The sequence below is a fragment of the Pseudochaenichthys georgianus genome, chromosome 3 (genome assembly GCF_902827115.2).
Source record: "Pseudochaenichthys georgianus chromosome 3, fPseGeo1.2, whole genome shotgun sequence".
In the NCBI taxonomy this organism is placed as follows: domain Eukaryota; kingdom Metazoa; phylum Chordata; class Actinopteri; order Perciformes; family Channichthyidae; genus Pseudochaenichthys; species Pseudochaenichthys georgianus.
The window spans coordinates 18,467,771-18,484,345 of record NC_047505.1 but is presented as its reverse complement, the minus strand read 5'-3'; the positions used below and the strand labels follow the sequence as shown (position 1 = coordinate 18,484,345).

Genomic DNA, 16,575 nt, shown 5'->3' with positions numbered 1-16,575 from the left:
ACACAGGGAATACACATAAACTGAGACATAGGAAGATAGGGGTGATTGAAAAAACTGAAAAAGTGACCGTGTGAGAAAGTCATGCAGACATCTGCCTTCGCCCTACTCTCCCTTCTCCATCACCACTGACTGCATCTGGAGTTTCTTCTTCTCAGATCCGAGCACGATGCACCATGCATGTTTTTTTTGGTCTGTGGGTCCCCTGGCAGCTCCTTCACCCCCCCCTCCGCTCCCTGTTGTACTCACACAGGACTCTCAAGTGGCTTTTGCCCACAGAAAGCTGTAGCAGGCCGCTCAAAACGAGCCCTCATGTATCTGCTTGCTCTCTGTCTGGCACTTGAAAGACATGTGGCTTTGTGAGGCATCGAGGCCACACCATGTACATGGTAGACAAAAATGAATTGGCCAGATCTCCGCAGTTTGGGAAACAGAGTCGACTCATCCATCAGAAAGCCGAGCGACGAAGTGGGCTTGTGTGGTCATCTGTACATGGGATACATAAACTGGTTAGGAAATGACTGCTGGTGGGTGGACAACATCTCCCCTCACATCGCAAGAGTTTGCCCTGCAGCCAATACAAACGTTTCAAGAAGGCTTGTGTACACCATTTACCCTCACCATCCGACAATGCCAAAATATTCAGAAGTTAATCCAAACTATGATACTATTGAATAATGAATACAGGGACTTTAATCCCTGTAAATTGGTGCTTTGGCTGCTGCAGTGGAAATGGCACAGCAGCGTTTTGAACAAATCCTGAGACATGCACATGATGCACATGAGGGCACAGCAGCCTCGCAAGTGTTGTTAAAGAGGGCTTAGCTTGTTAGTAGGACTGTATGACTGAGCAAGCCATGTGCGATGACAGAACTGATATCTCTGCAGAGACAGCTGCCTCCTGGTCCCTAAGCAACACATCCTCAATCTGCAGTTGTGGTATGGTCGCACTGAAGGCCTGCACACTATAATGTGACTTCAGTTCAGAGCTTCAAAACTCAGCAACATCAATGCTTTTGGAGGTGACTCAAGTGTGTTTGAAAAGGCTTTTATTAACCTTTTTATTGCATGACCTCCCATTGAATATTTCAAATAAATATGTCATCCATTTGGCCGGTGTCAAGTAAACTAAGGCTACTGTGCATTACCCGGAAGTGGCTCAGTCAGTAGGGGCTTGGACTGGGGGCTGTAGGGTCGCCGGTTCAAGTCCCCGACCAGACCTAAATATGGAGTGTGGACTGCTTGGAGAGGTCCCAGTTCACCTCCTGCCCTTGAGCAAGGCACCGGACACCCCCCTCCCACTGCCCACTGCTCCTAGTACTAGGATGGGTTAAAAGCAGAGAACACATTTCACTGTGTGCTCTGCATGTGTGACCATTAAAGAGGGTGTCATCCCTCCCAATTATAATTATAATGACCTGTGAAATCCCGGGTTCAACTCAAACTCACAATATTAACTGCATGTTAACTTTGAGCATTTGTTTTGTATTCATTGATTTTATTTTCATTTGTTTATATTATAGAGTGTACTTATTGTGTCTTTTGACATTGGTTTTTTTGGACGGGAATGATAGTGGCAACACATTTTATCCTCGTCTTTGACATTTTACAGCACGGTTTACATTTTACAAAACCAAATAGAAATGTTTACTAAGAGATTCCCAAACTTTAGGCTGAATAGGAGTGGTAACATCCCACGTTCAGCTTTGATCCCACTTGGGGGTTTGAGGTAAACCTTTACAAACAGAAACATTTTGCTCAGTGCATAAGGTCCTCCAGATAATAATAGGAACAACAAATGAGCCGTTGCAGGCATGATGTGGCAAGTGAGAGTCTGTGAAGGCTACACACAGTATTACACATAGAATCACATGACAACTTCTATTTAATACCTTAACTAAAAAAACAATTACGGTCCGTTCAGTTTTTTCCTCCTGTGAGAATAGAGGCATGTCTATGATCAGTATTAAGCTCATGAATCATGCATTATGATTTAAGCTGCGCAGGTCACATGTTGACATGAGGACCATGACAATAAAATAATCAATAGAGCTGTATTAGAACAGAGAGGGTCACGGACATCGACGACACTTCATAATAAAAAAGAAGGTCATTTTAATTTCTAGGAGTGTGTGCACATGTTCAAGTGTGCCTGTCTGTAATCCCTTTGGCACACACACACACACACACACACACACACACACACACACACACACACACACACACACACACACACACACACACACACACACACACACACACACACACACACACACACACACCACACACACACACACACACACACACACACACACACACACACACACACACACACACCACACACACACACACACACACACACACACACACACACACACACAACACACACACACACACACACACACACACACACACACACACACACACACACACACACCCCCTGTGGCCCACCGGCATCCCGTCAGTCATGCTGTGTGGAGGTTAGCGGTGTGTAATTAAACTAGCCTTCTTATCGGCTCATCTCTGGACTCTGGTAATAACCTCTGCTTCTATCGCCCCTTCCTCTGTGGGCTCGGCAGATCCAGATAAGGACCATGGCAGAAAGAAAGGGAGAGACCGGGAGAAGAAGGAAGATATGAAAGAAAATAGATAGAGTGCCATTCGCCTGGGCTGTGTGTAAACTCAACAGGGTGCTGATTATATAAACGGATTTTAATTACATCTTCTGCTTCCTACTTTTATCAAACATATAGACCATTACAAACATCCTACTTTTCTCATGTGTTTGCACCACATGACCTATCTGCACCTGACCAGACCTGTTTTTATCACAGTGCCCCAGACCCTGTTGACTATTTCCCATCTCTGTGGCATTGTACGTATATCTGAGCAAACAGCAGGCAACAAAGCAGGACAAAAGACCGTTCTTCTCTCATAAATGCTTGAAAGAGATTGCGCACACACACATGGCTGTTTTGCAAAACCCTATTTCAAGTTTCCATGCGGACATCAAAGTGGAGCTGGTGTCAGGTAAGGGGAACACTGGGATGCACGCCTTCAGCACTTTCCTATGATATACAAATGACCGTCACTAATTGCGTGCCTGAAATCCAACACCACGGCTACTGTACGGCTTTGGGCTGATGAGACGAGCCTTTTCTTTGATATATAAACCCACAGTGGATTAAAAAAATCTAAGAGAGAGAGAGACATTTCCTGAAGCTGCAGCGCCAGGGAAGAAAGGCAGGATAACGTTGTGAACACTGCATAGATAAAAGGACTGTCAACAACAGTAACAAGCTGATGGTGCTGTGATTTTATATGCAGGGCAATGCAGTACATTCTTTAACTGCTCCCCTGGTGCTTGACCTTTGTGGTGACCTGGAAGTGTGCAGCCTACCAGTTTCATGGTGAAATTGTTCTGATCCCAGTGGCAAAACATCAAACTCATATTCCTCTCTGCAGCCTTCTTCTTCTTCAGAGACACCTGCCTCACACTGAAGAGGAGTGGTGGCAGACTGGCCAGGCCCAACGATGTGCCATCAGAACCACTGGACGCCACAGAGCTGCTTCAAAACAATCCTCAGAATAAACCAGAAAGGAGGTTGCAGGTTTTCAGAAAGATGTCCTGAGCGAAAGCACCATGTATATCCAGAGGAAAGAGTGGAGCTGCTGCCTGCTCGAGCCCCAGCAGGTCTCTGTAAGCCTGGGGGGGTAGAGCTGAGTGCCGGCAGCTTCTCTCCTCCCACTCTGGGACACGGAGGAGGGAAGAATAAAGGCAGGAGACGAAAGGAGCTCCACGGCCTCTGCTGCCGCTATCAGAGCCGGCCAAACCAAACGCACCAAAGGAGGAGGAGTGGACCCCACCACTTCCCCTCCTCCCCTGCCCACGGCAACACATTGTGCTCTTCAATGGACCATCGGTCATTTGCAGAGGAGAAATAAAGAGAAAGGGACAGACCTCTTAACCTTCGTACACCCTTCCCCCGATGAGTTTACCCCCGTCATGACAAAAAAGGCACGATCAGTGCACCCTTGATAACAGCAGAGTGAATAGTGGGAAAGACTTTAGAGCCAAACCACGCAGAAGTCAACGCTAACCGTCACTTTTTCTTATTTATTATTTCTTTAACCAGCTCCTCTGCTGTCTGTTCCAAAAAAGCCAAGTTTGACTTTTCCCGAGCAGAGACGGAGCGGTCAGGTCTCTGATCAGCCGGCACCCACATCACATCGCAGCAGCTGCATGTGTGTATTTATGTTCATGTGTACAGAATACACGTATGTGTGTGTAAGAGAGTCCAAAGCACAGGCTGCCCTCCGTTTGAGCCAGCTCCAACCCCCTGTGCACACACACCCCACCACTGACCACAAATTACAAGCCGAATTTGAATTTTGGGAAAGGCCCAAGATTTACAATAAGTTCCCACAGTAGGGGGATGCATGATCACTTCCAGCAGGCTGCACCAAAAGGCTTTAAGCTTCAAGAAAGAACAATAATACTACGGCCATGTAGACGGTAGAAAGTAATGGGCTGTGATGTTTTCACAGGGATACATGTCTGTTTTGGTACTACACTGTCAAGCACTAAAGCACCCAGCGACATACAGCTGGTTCCTGAACGTTTTCACACTTGTCTTCTCGTGGGAAATTATGCATTTTATTAAGAAATATAAACAACATACCTTAGACATTCAAAGTGTTTAACTGTAAATGGATTTTACCTGCATTTCACAGACTGGAAAGTCCTCTTTGCATCGCATGTTTTTTTCAGTTTCTTTTTCAAATAAGTTTTGTGTTGCTGTTTGCAGTGTGCTTCAGTTGCAAAGTTGGTAATCCAGCGACAATACTAACGACAGACCAACCAAAAATGAAAAAAAAGATCACTTTATCTACAGAGTACTCTTAGATGAGGACGTCGCGTTGAAACCTACACGTATTGATAGAAGCAGTAAGAGGCTGCAGGTGCCAGAGGCGAAGTCCCTCCCCTTCCGGTGGACCCCCATGGGACCTTATTTCTGAAAAATGATGTATTGAAGTCAATGACAAGAGAAAGATTATATTTGTATCCCGTTTCAATTGTGACACGAATTACACCTATGATGTTTGTCAATTTAAAAGGTAATTTTGCAAGTCAAATTTTTTAAATGTGTCGTAAAACTGTGAAGTAACATTTTTTTGTGTGAAGCGCTCAATGAACAACATCTCTGGTCTCGCACACGTCACCACACACCAAGTAGGTCGTCACGTTAGCACATTTCACCTCTTTCTTTCAGAATGAAGCGAAAAGTATTAAAAGAGGTGAAAATCACTACAAGTCTGGCCATGTTGAGAGCTGTACATACACACAAGGGGAGTTAGTCGGTTCCGTATTTGCATGAATGCATGAATCTGGGATTTGTAGTCTTTCTAGTTGTCTTATATTTCAACAGTTTTACGACAAACTGTGACTTTTTTTACATGGAAATGATTCTTTAAGATTGACAAACATCATATGTGTAATTCGTGGCACAATTAAAACGGGATTGAAAGATCATCTTTCTCTCCCCATTGACTTCAATACATAATTTTTCCGAAATAAGGTCCCATGGGGCGGAAGTAGAAGGGCGGGACTTCGCCACTCTATTGTCTTTGTGAGCTAACAGTTGAGCGTGTTAGCATGCTAACTTTTGCTAATGGACATTAAATAAAGTGCGGCCTAGGATGATGGGAGTACCTTTGGTCTTGCAGGTTCACATGATGATGATTGACTGGACAATATCATTGCTGAACAAAAAGTTGTTTAAACATTTAACCAAATAATCCCTGGCTGTGGTGCTTTAAGAAAAGTCTAAGGAATCATCAAAGTCAGTGGAATTCGGTCACTGAGGACCATGAGTCTCAGAATAAAAAGGTCAAGGTGTAGTTGGACCCATCAACATTGCCATCCATAGAGCCAAACATAACTAAACAATGCAAAGTGGATTTTGCAGGACATCAAGCAGAGATATAACTTGGACAGCACATGCAGTACTTTCTCTAGACTGTACAGTACATCCCAAAGCTTTACCCACCACAAAGCGAAACCCACCTACAGCCTACCACACCACAGAAACATTGGTCCCCCATTGCCCCTAACCAGCATTGATTTAATGACATCCAGGCTCAACAAGAAGAAAATATGTCAGCATTTAGTTCTTGTGTTTAACAGTTTTAGCTCAGGCCTTCAACAAGCTCATTAAGTGCAGTCGCAGTGAATGGGCTGAGTACGGTTCTTTTCACAGTCCCAGATAAACCTCAGTGTGTCAGGGACAATGGGGGGGGATAACCCCACCAAGCAGAGCCCTTTGTTTTGGGGGACCCCCACCTCACAGCTCTCGAGGCTGGAGAGGAAGATTGGGATGATGCTGGGGGGGTTGGGATGTCCCTGCTGCCTGGCTGTTCCGTTCTGGGTGAGGGGTGGGGGGGCGTGGGACATATGGACTCGCTGTGGGTAAAGAGACAGGAACAAAAGCTAGTGGACAGGGGTCTACTGGAGGTAATGGTAGACTGATCACTTTATTTGTCCTTTTATTGACTTCTTCTTTTTTAAGTCACTTATATCTACCTTTACATAATGGGGTACGGAAGCAAATGCATGTCAAAAGTTGGCACATACATAGGGCGTTGTGCTTATATTGAACAATATAAGATCAAATAATTTCATTCATGTATTAAACTAGATTTGCAAATCTGTTTTTACTTCCGAAATGGTGTTTGTATCAAATAACCCAGTAGCGTAATAGCAAATATTGTGAAAAGGTTGACAGGTTTCTGGACAGATACCATCTAATAAAGGGCCTTACAATAAATGTATTATTGACTTTTTTTTAATGTTATTTGTATTGCGAGGTCTCAATATAACGTTCAAATAAACATGCAATGTGTCCTGTGAAAAGGATAAAAAAAGTAATTTAAGACATCTGTAATTAAACTGATACACTGGGACGCCATGGCAACAAAAGCTGTTATAGCATTGACAAACAATCATGTAATCCCTAAAATAAGTTTAAACCATTAAAAGATGAAAATAAAGTTCATGTTTAAATGTTTTTTGATGATACATATTCATTCTTAATGCAACTGGTCGAGATGTCTTGTGTATTACTCATCCTCTTCGCACCCTGGATGCATGAGTGTGCATGTGTGAGTTGATCCGGTGTGTTTGGTATAACTGAGAAGCGTCTTGACTGGCAGATTTACAGCCCCATTTTCTGAAATCAACACTTATCAGGGAAGCTTAAAGACTGCATGTGTGAACTGAGCGAGTGCAGTCATGCAGAACAACACATTGTAATTGCATCCAAGTTGTAATCAGAGGAATAAAAAAACGCCGGAAGCGGCAGGAGAGCACAGTTAAATGTAGAGATGTGAAAACCCACTCAGAAAGCTGACGGAGGGCCAAGAAATATTTCATAGCTGTATTCATGTCTGCTTACACTAAAATCAAACTCCGAGCACAGCTGAGAACCACAGCTGGAAGCACAGTATGCACCATTAAACTGCATGGTACCATATTATGGTATTTTATAGGAGTATGCTCGACATCTAGCGATAAAAACCCTATACAGTTAAATGCACATCTTTAGTAGGTATTGAAGGTGAAACTAATTCAGAAAGATATTTTGGGTTATCATTTCAACAAAATGTGTCTTTTAAAAAATTGGGTTGGATGGAATATTAAAACAGATGCTTTACAACCTGTGTCAGTGTATTCATTTGGACTTACAAAACCATTGTAGGTTTCATTTGAGCGGGTCAAATAATGTGATGGTGATCAGATGGTGAACAGTATTTACAGTATGGTCAATGTTGCACCCAATTAGATGTGTTTCTAATTGGCATGTATTTAATATACTGTACAGTTTACGACTTGGATGCCATTTTAAGCTTCTGATTTTTCCAGCTTTGTACATCAAAAAATCCTCTTTATGTAGCGTACAAGATTATTCTTAGATGTGTTGAACCAAAGCCTGACCAGCAGCTCTCTGCTGTCTCCACAGAGGTCATGAAGTTATCCAACCTGCCTCTCGGTCCTTGTTGACCCTGGGCACGGCCTCTGGGGAGGGTGATTTCAGCCCCGCTGACCTCTACCTCCTGCACTCTCTTCCTGTTTTTCCCACACTGCCTTCTGTCTACAGACATAGATGGAGCTGATTGCGTTAGTCTAACCGCCTCTGCAGCACAGTTTCCCCAGGGGGCGCCACTCACAATGACCCGTCTGTCTGCACCAATTGGCTCCCTGTGACAACGAACGCAAGGGAAGCAGAGAAAGTGAGGAGAGGAGGCACCTTGGGGGGAGATCAATGGATGGAGGTTGACTCAGGAGAAGCAGATGCCCCGGGCTTAATTAATATGGTTATGTCCTCAGCCATGACCTCACACGGGAAGGCGCGGGGACAACCGCACAGGAAGTGGAATCTGATCGAGACGCATTAGGCAGAGATGAGATCATTACAACTGGAGCCAACTGCCATATGATCATGTATATCCTAAAAGAAAACTCGGGCTCCGAGGAGTTTATGTAAAAACTGGGGAAAAACCCTAAATGTTTTATGTCACAAGACGAAATTGAAGACAATAGGATGAACCCAAAAGGTGAACATGAAACTATAACATCTCTTTGATTCACTCCAGCGCCAGGATGATTGATTGAAAGAAAGATTCATTGTGTAAGTGTTTCCTGACATCAAACTAAACTTAACCCTGAATCTCGAAATCAAATATCTCTCCAAACTGCACATATCAACTCTTGAAAGAGATATTCTTGGAAAAGGTGCAATGTGATCGTTTATTTAGAAACATTTGACCTTTAAGATAAGTAGTATCGTTATCTACATAATCGCAGGAAGATACATTACCTTCATACATTAAGCTCTCTGCTACACATCTAAGCTTTCCCCATGCTCATTTTTTAGTACACACATGTGTGTATTATTCTTCTATTGCTTCTACTGTGAAATGTTTCCATGCTAGAATGTTTAAGAAGTGCTATGTTTATTTATATATTCTCATACTGCCTGTGCTGCACCCTCTGTCTGAAACCAGAGCCTAGTCTGCTGTGATTGGTTAGCCGATAGGATCTGTACTTAAACAAATATTTTGGCAATTTAAAAACAGGTAAAAAGCCAGTGTGCTAAATTTGAATAGCAACACAGGTCCCATACTGATGGACATTTCCTTCCACTCCAATAACTAAAACAGCCACCAAGGCAACACATGTGAATACATCATGAAATATGTATTCAAAATCCAAATGTAAGCATTTTAAATATACCATCCTGCAGTAAAGTTGGACCCCAACATGGTTCAACATCTGTAAGGTGCCATTTATGCCATCTCACAGTGAACAGCTGCTCAGGTGGATCAGGGAAGCAGCCTCCTCTTCAGCCTCAGATAAAGCCTCAGACTTCAGGCTGCTGCTATCTCTGCATCCGAGCGCATTCTGCCTGTGTTCTCTGAGAGGCGTGTTGTCGCTCTTATCAACAGCAACACGGGCTTCCTCCTGCCTGATGCTGATTGGAACACCTGTGTGGTTGCTGCTGGGGGACATCTCTTATCTCCAAAGTGTCAGCTTTCAGGAACTAAGGGAAACCGTTTTGATTTTGGTGTGTGACAATAAAGCACTTTTTGACACTTTCTGGTGGCCTTCTGAAGTGGAGAATAGGCTTTTCCATGACAACTGTGTCATAAACAACCACAAGCTGATAAACTGCATACATTGAATCCACGTCGAGCATCACTCACAAGACCCAACAAGATGTGTCCCTGCACCCTTTGTCAGTACTCGTGTAGTCTGTTAAATCTCGGTCATTCCTTTGAACAATGAACTCCCCAACAATAAATCAGTAAAACATCCATTCATCCTGCCTTTAACTTGCATCTCCTCCTGAGGAGACATATGTGTATGTGTGGCTCTTTGTCATGGTAATACAAGAAAGCAGCAATATAGTCCCCCACCCAATCTGTCCTCCTCTGGGCGGGCAGCAGGGCATTAGCAATGTAATGCAGCTCTGTGGTGCTCTGCCTTTCACTCTCACCTGCTGGGACAGTCTTCAGGACACTCGGGCTGGATGTTACAGCCATAAAAGAAAGTCATTATTGCCTCTCACAGGATGCTGGGGAGGAGGGGAGGAGGGGAGAGGCTCAAGACATGAGAGAGAGCTCTTCTCGGGGTCTTCAGGTCAAGTGAGATAGATATTAAAGGCTAGTGCTGACATTTGAAGACTGAAGATGCTGATATTAAATATTTTATTATTCATTATTAAGTTATTAAGTTATTAATAATAGCGTTTTTATTAATGTCTTGTTTTGTCCCAACAACATATCAAAAGCCTCTACATCTTTAATGTATGATATATAAATTAGAATAGCAACACGTCCAGTTATAAAAGTGTTATATTTAAAAAAAGATTATATATTTTAAAATTGACTGAATGTTTCAACAACATTTTATCAAACCAATACATCTTAGCAACATGCTGCACTTTGTGTTTTTTAATTAAAAGGGAAACACAGACATACAAACATATATTCAAATGTACATAGATGGATAACCAGTCAACAAAATGAAATGTCATTCCTGGTTTTCCTCTTCGGTTTTAACTGAATGTATTTATCAAGTCATATGTTTAATCTCCATCCTCCATCGCCACTGATCCACAGTTTGCAATTTAGGGTCATTTAATTAGCTCGGAATCCACCATAATGTAATGAGTTCACACATAACCTGAGGAGTGTGGGTTCACGGTCAAACCAATTCCTGGAATGAAATTACTCCCAATTTAAATAATTCTAATTATCAAATAAATCTCGAGCAATTACACATCTTCAAGAATGGAGGAAGTTGAATAAATGGAACTCTGCATCAGTGATGCATCGGTCGCACAGCAGTGATCGGGGCTGTCTAAACTGTGGATCCTGGTTGGTTTACAACATGATCATTTAAGTTGGCCTACGAGCCTCTCCACCGGTCCCACTATTCTTGAATGAGATTGGGATTCAGCTCCGAGGCCTGGGTGAGCTTTCACAATGAGTCGAAGAAAGCCAGTCTTTACACAGAGAATGATTTAAGCCTTTATTTGGCAAGATGCTTATTAAGATAGGCGCTCCTTATCACACCAGCACCCGGACACATCTCTCCCGGTGGCTGCATGTGTTCTCATGTTCACTTACTGTATAAAGGCATCTGCATGCTCCACAAAGCATTCTGCTTTGAATGTGGCTTTCAGAGAGTCTCCGTTCAATGAGCTGGCGACAATGAGGTATTGGATTTCAAACAGGGAAGAAAGAAAAAAAAAGAATAATCGCAAAAATAGAGAAGACGATCGATGATAAAACGCAAGCATTACAGATTAATAGAAAAGCAGACACCGTGGCCTTGAATGACTGAACACACACACGCGCGCGCGCACACACACACACACACACACACACACACCCTAGTGATTTTGAATGGAATTAGGTGTAGAGAAAACACATAAACACTAGAGGGCAGCAAAGTATGTGTTTAAAGCTTTGCTCTGTCTTTTTATAATGACAGTGTGGCAAAAGGTTAAAGGTCAGAGCAGCACCTCATTTCATGTGGTGTCCCACATCAGACAGAAAGAAAGACACACACACCAGCGCATGGCTTCAAATACCATTCACACATTTCCAGACTATCACCTTCACATCAAATTCAGCAGTGTGCCAGACTTCACACACACACACACACACACACACACACACACACACACACACACACACACACACACACACACACACACACACACACACACACACACACACACACACACACACACACACACACACACACACACACACACACACACACACACACACACACACACACACACACACACACACACACACACACACACACACACACACACACACACACACACACACACACACACACACACACACACACACACACACACACACACACACACACACACACACAGTTACCATGGCCTGGATGTTTCCCTCTGCCTCCTGCTGCTCTCGTTGCAGTATATATGAACCCCTTAGCCGCGTTCACACTGCGGTACTTTTCCCACAAAGGTTCATGCGAACTTAGTTCATGATCGCGTTCACACCAAAAAGAGCCGGTACTAAAAGTAGTTCATGCGAACCTTTTTACCCCCTCGAAAGTCCCTGCTAGAGAGCAGGGACTTTCGAGCGGCTCTTTTTTGAGAAAAGAGCTATATTTCTGATTGGTTGGCGGATTGCAAACCACGCCCCGTAAAACTCCCAAAAAGTTGTGTGAAGCCGCCATTTTATTATCCTCGCATTAGCATTATTATTTTATTTTATTATGGCAACACAAAATAAAACATGGGAGCGTTGGAGATGAGGAGGTGTCGGCGTTCTGGCGATTTACTCGGAAGGCTTCAGTAGAAGCTGCTGGGAGTCCCAGCAGCTTCTACTGAAGCCAGTCCCCAACTCCGGGGACTTTGGGCGGCAGTATACGCCGTGAAGTGGTTGGCGGCCTGCCAGTAAACCCAAAGCAGAAGAAGAAGAAGTGACGTCAGCGGCTTCATTTGCCTAATCCACCCCCAGGGACTTATTCTGGTGTGAACGCGATCTGTACTTAGTTCATGAGAACTAAAGAGTGATGAACTAAGTTCGCAAGAACCTTTATGGGAAAAGTACCGCAGTGTGAACGCGGTGACAGGTGTGCATAGCTTGTTTGTGTGTTTAGGGACAATGGGTCGTCCAGCTTTGTGGAGAAGAGGAGCTTCCTGACTTGAATCCACTGATCCTATAAGATTAGGGCAAACATGTGCTGTTGGAAGTTATCCGTGTCACAGTTAATGTATTTTGTGTTTAAGTGTCTTGGTACACACTGATCCTCAACCTCACCTTGTTTACCTCTGTTACAGCATGTCCTACATTTCCCAGAATGCCCAAGAAACATCCCTTGATTTGTCTATGGTTTCTATACCCATTTATAAATATACCTCTTTTCTTCACCTTTCTCGGATTTAGATTTAGAGCTCAAGAGACCACTGTGATTCATTAAAGTTCAAATGAAGATAAAGAGTACCGGAGAGAGTGCAACAGAGAGGACAACTGTTCCTAGTAGAGAAATGAGTCAGACCTCAACCCACTCCCATGACTGTACTTCATTCAGAACTATTTGTTGCCACTGTGGGTGCTGACATCTGTCTCTTCGCCTCTCCTTATGATGGATTTTCTCCCTATATGATAGTTGAAATTGTTTTAAGTGAAATGACTATTCCTGATGATCAGACTTCTCTCCACACTGTGTCTCCTAAGCCATAAAAGAAACATAAAGCAGGCTCCCTCTATCTGTCAGTAAATCCACCACGGGTTGGACCCACACTGACAGAGATGCAGCGCGGAGGCTTTCAGCGTCATCGGCGGCAAATCCTTCCTCCAGTTCGCTCAGTCCCCGGAGTGATCCCAGCAGACACAGTCCAGAAATGAGGACGATAAAACTGAGCTATGAGGCAACTAACACTGCTGGCTGTATTGTAGGGATACACTGTAATGGACCATTAGAGAATCTGTCTTTTCCAATCTGAGGAGCTTATTGGTGCAAAACTATGTGGATAGACACCATTTGTTATATATGTTTGTATGTTGGTCGTGAAAGCTTCCTTTTAAGCAAAGAGGGAATTTTTTTCTCCCTTGTCTTCAACTCTTGAAATGTGCTATTATATAACAAATGTGTAATCATTATTATATTGTTTACAATATAACTGTGATGCCTGGTGTAATGCAGATGTAGTTCAAAACTGTACATTACATGACATTAGATTTAATGTGGCTGACGCTTTTATCAAAAGTGCAAAAAGCAAACAAATGCAAACTCTCAACAACAAAGAAAGTGCAGATATATTCACTTCAAGAAAGTGCTGATGAATTAGTTACAAGGCCTACATTTTTCAAAAGTGACTGCACAAAAGCTAGGTCTCTTTTTGCAGCAGCAGGTGGACAACAGAAAGCCTCTGACTGCCACACTCTGAACATTATATATCCCCCTTTTTTTCTTACAAAAAAGTGAAATATTACATTTTATCTAGCCCAAGTTCATTGATATTTGTCACTTTATCATCAATCCTGATATGTGCAAAACATGGAGTAACGACTGCCTGATAACATGAGATGACCAGCATCACGTCTGTCCTGTTGTCAACAAAAAAACGCGATTTGCCACGAAAGACTAAATGGCATTTGTAAGGTGATTCTCTTGCAAAAACATTCAATAACAGTCACATTAATATGCCACACACACACACACACACACACACACACACACACACACACACACACACACACACACACACACACACACACACACACACACACACACACACACACACACACACACACACACACACACACACACACACACACACACACACACACACACACACACACACACACACACACACACACACACACACACACACACACACACACACACACACACACACACACACACACACACACACACACACACACACACACACACACACACACACACACACACACACACACAACACACACACACACACACACAGTGAGCAGTGATGGAATTCAGTACATGTTTTCACATCACTGCTGCCGCTGGCCAGGAAGGTCAAGGGTTAACCCAGCCAAGGGTGAAGAAGACAGCTGCATCATCAGCACCACAGGGGCGGAGAGAGAGAGAGAGAGAGAGAGAGATGAGAGAGAGAGAGAGAGAGAGAGAGAGAGAGAGAGAGAGAGAGAGAGAGAGAGAGAGAGAGAGAGAGAGAAGGGAGAATTTCATGGAAGTAGGTCAGTGAGACCGTGATTGGCCACTAAACAAATGCCACCGGCAGCAGACGTGTGCCGTGTCCGGCGGCAGCGCTGGGCTACTGAATTATCTCCTCACACGGTCATGATCATCATCATCCTCATCATCATCACACCAGAACCCTAAACAACGGAGTGCTGGATGCCTCAGTGCCTCCAAGTCACACTTACTGTAAGGATGGGTTGCCAAGCATGCACACGCTGGCTCTGTAACACACAAACACACGCAGACAGCTCGTCCCCTCACTGCCTTACATGGCGTTAAGAGCGACCCCTCATGCTGCTGCCGTGTGTGTGGGGTTGCTAAGAGCCAATATTTTACACAAACACAGCAAACAGCCACCCTGATATCCTGCTACCAGCCACCCTGGACAACAGAGGCACAGCATGCGCTTTCTTGTACCAGGAAATAGCTGTAGATGGCATAGTGTTTCTGTTATGCCAAACTGCAAACTGAAATTCCCTGTATTGATTTACAATGAAACTATCCCTCAAAGAGCCACCATGACAGGACGCACAGGAAAACATAAACACACATTGACACAATATGAAGTGACTGCCATCTGATATCGACTGAGAGAGATACTAAATGTCTTCACTTGTCGAGAGAATCAGAAATATGGATTTTCTTCATCATTCAACAAAATGGACTAAAACAACATTTACATCACAATAGGGCGGAAAGAGGCTTACATTGAGAATATCATTTTCTTATTAGTGAAAATGGAATGTTATTGAAAGAATATACACTAGATTTCTGCCAAACTCTGTAAAGACTATTTAGGGAGACAGGACCTTGGAGAAAATAAATCATAATTCAAAAAGGCTGCACAGATTTCTCTCCTACTCTAACTAGTTTAAGCAGGCAGTGATGCTACATGCATTAAGTGCTGTTCTCTGTAATGAGTGCGTGTTCTTAGCTAAACAGTCTAACCAAATAACATTGGATTAAAGTGTGGGGGGTGGAGGTGATCGTTTTACATCCTGACCTGAGTGTCTTCTCCATCCTCAAACCCTCGTGTGATGCTCCTCGGGGGTCCTGCGCCCACCTGCTGGCCCCTGGAGGGGATGTGGGTCTTATGTGGTGCCGAGGTCAGACCTATCGCTGAGGGCCTGCTGTGGGCCTGGGGGATAGGCAGGGCGCTGTGCACCGGTTTGGGTTTGGGGAGTCCTGACTTCATCTTTGATGCCACCAGGATGGCTGGCATCTTCTCCCGGACCACCTGACCACCACGCGCTCCCCCCCCCCCCCCCTCTCACACCCTGTTGGAAATGACTTGCTACAAGTCAGCAAGACTCCTCGTTAACTCACATATGGTCCAGCTACTTCTGTGAAGGTGTTACCAGATTGAAGGGACACATTTGCAGTTTGCACCTGATCTGGTTGAAGTACTGTGTGTAATTTGTCCGGGTCTTTGCTGCTCCTGCTGGATGTCAGCAGGGGGCTGAGCTGAGCTTCCCAATGTGCAGTGGGGGGCTTTAAACCCACTGGTTCCACCTGTTTCCTGGAATCAAGTAGCTTCAGCTCATCATTTCTTGTTGAAAATACCAAATCCTCCGCAGACTGTTCTTTCAAAAAATGGTGGCACGATGGAAACGATGAATTCCACTCTGCAAAGTCCAGGAGAAAGAATCTAAAATCTCACTTCCCACTTGGAGGATTCCCCAGTTGCCTGGTGGCAGAGCGAGTGTTCCCTTACATTTATTTCCAGATCTGAGTGAGAGTCAGCGATTGGCAAAAAGGATCCTGCA

The 16,575-nt window shown here is 43.9% G+C and overlaps 1 protein-coding gene across 1 annotated transcript in view; it reads right to left on the bottom strand.

Annotated features, from left to right (window-relative positions):
* nav2a (neuron navigator 2a) overlaps positions 1-16,031 on the bottom strand; it is a 103,974-nt gene extending 87,943 nt beyond the window's left edge. The window contains exon 1 of the mRNA XM_034106201.1: positions 15,813-16,031. Within this exon, the coding sequence (XP_033962092.1) occupies positions 15,813-16,031 (219 nt within the window). The remainder of the gene's footprint in view (positions 1-15,812) is intronic.
* Between the last annotated feature and the right edge of the window lie 544 nt (positions 16,032-16,575).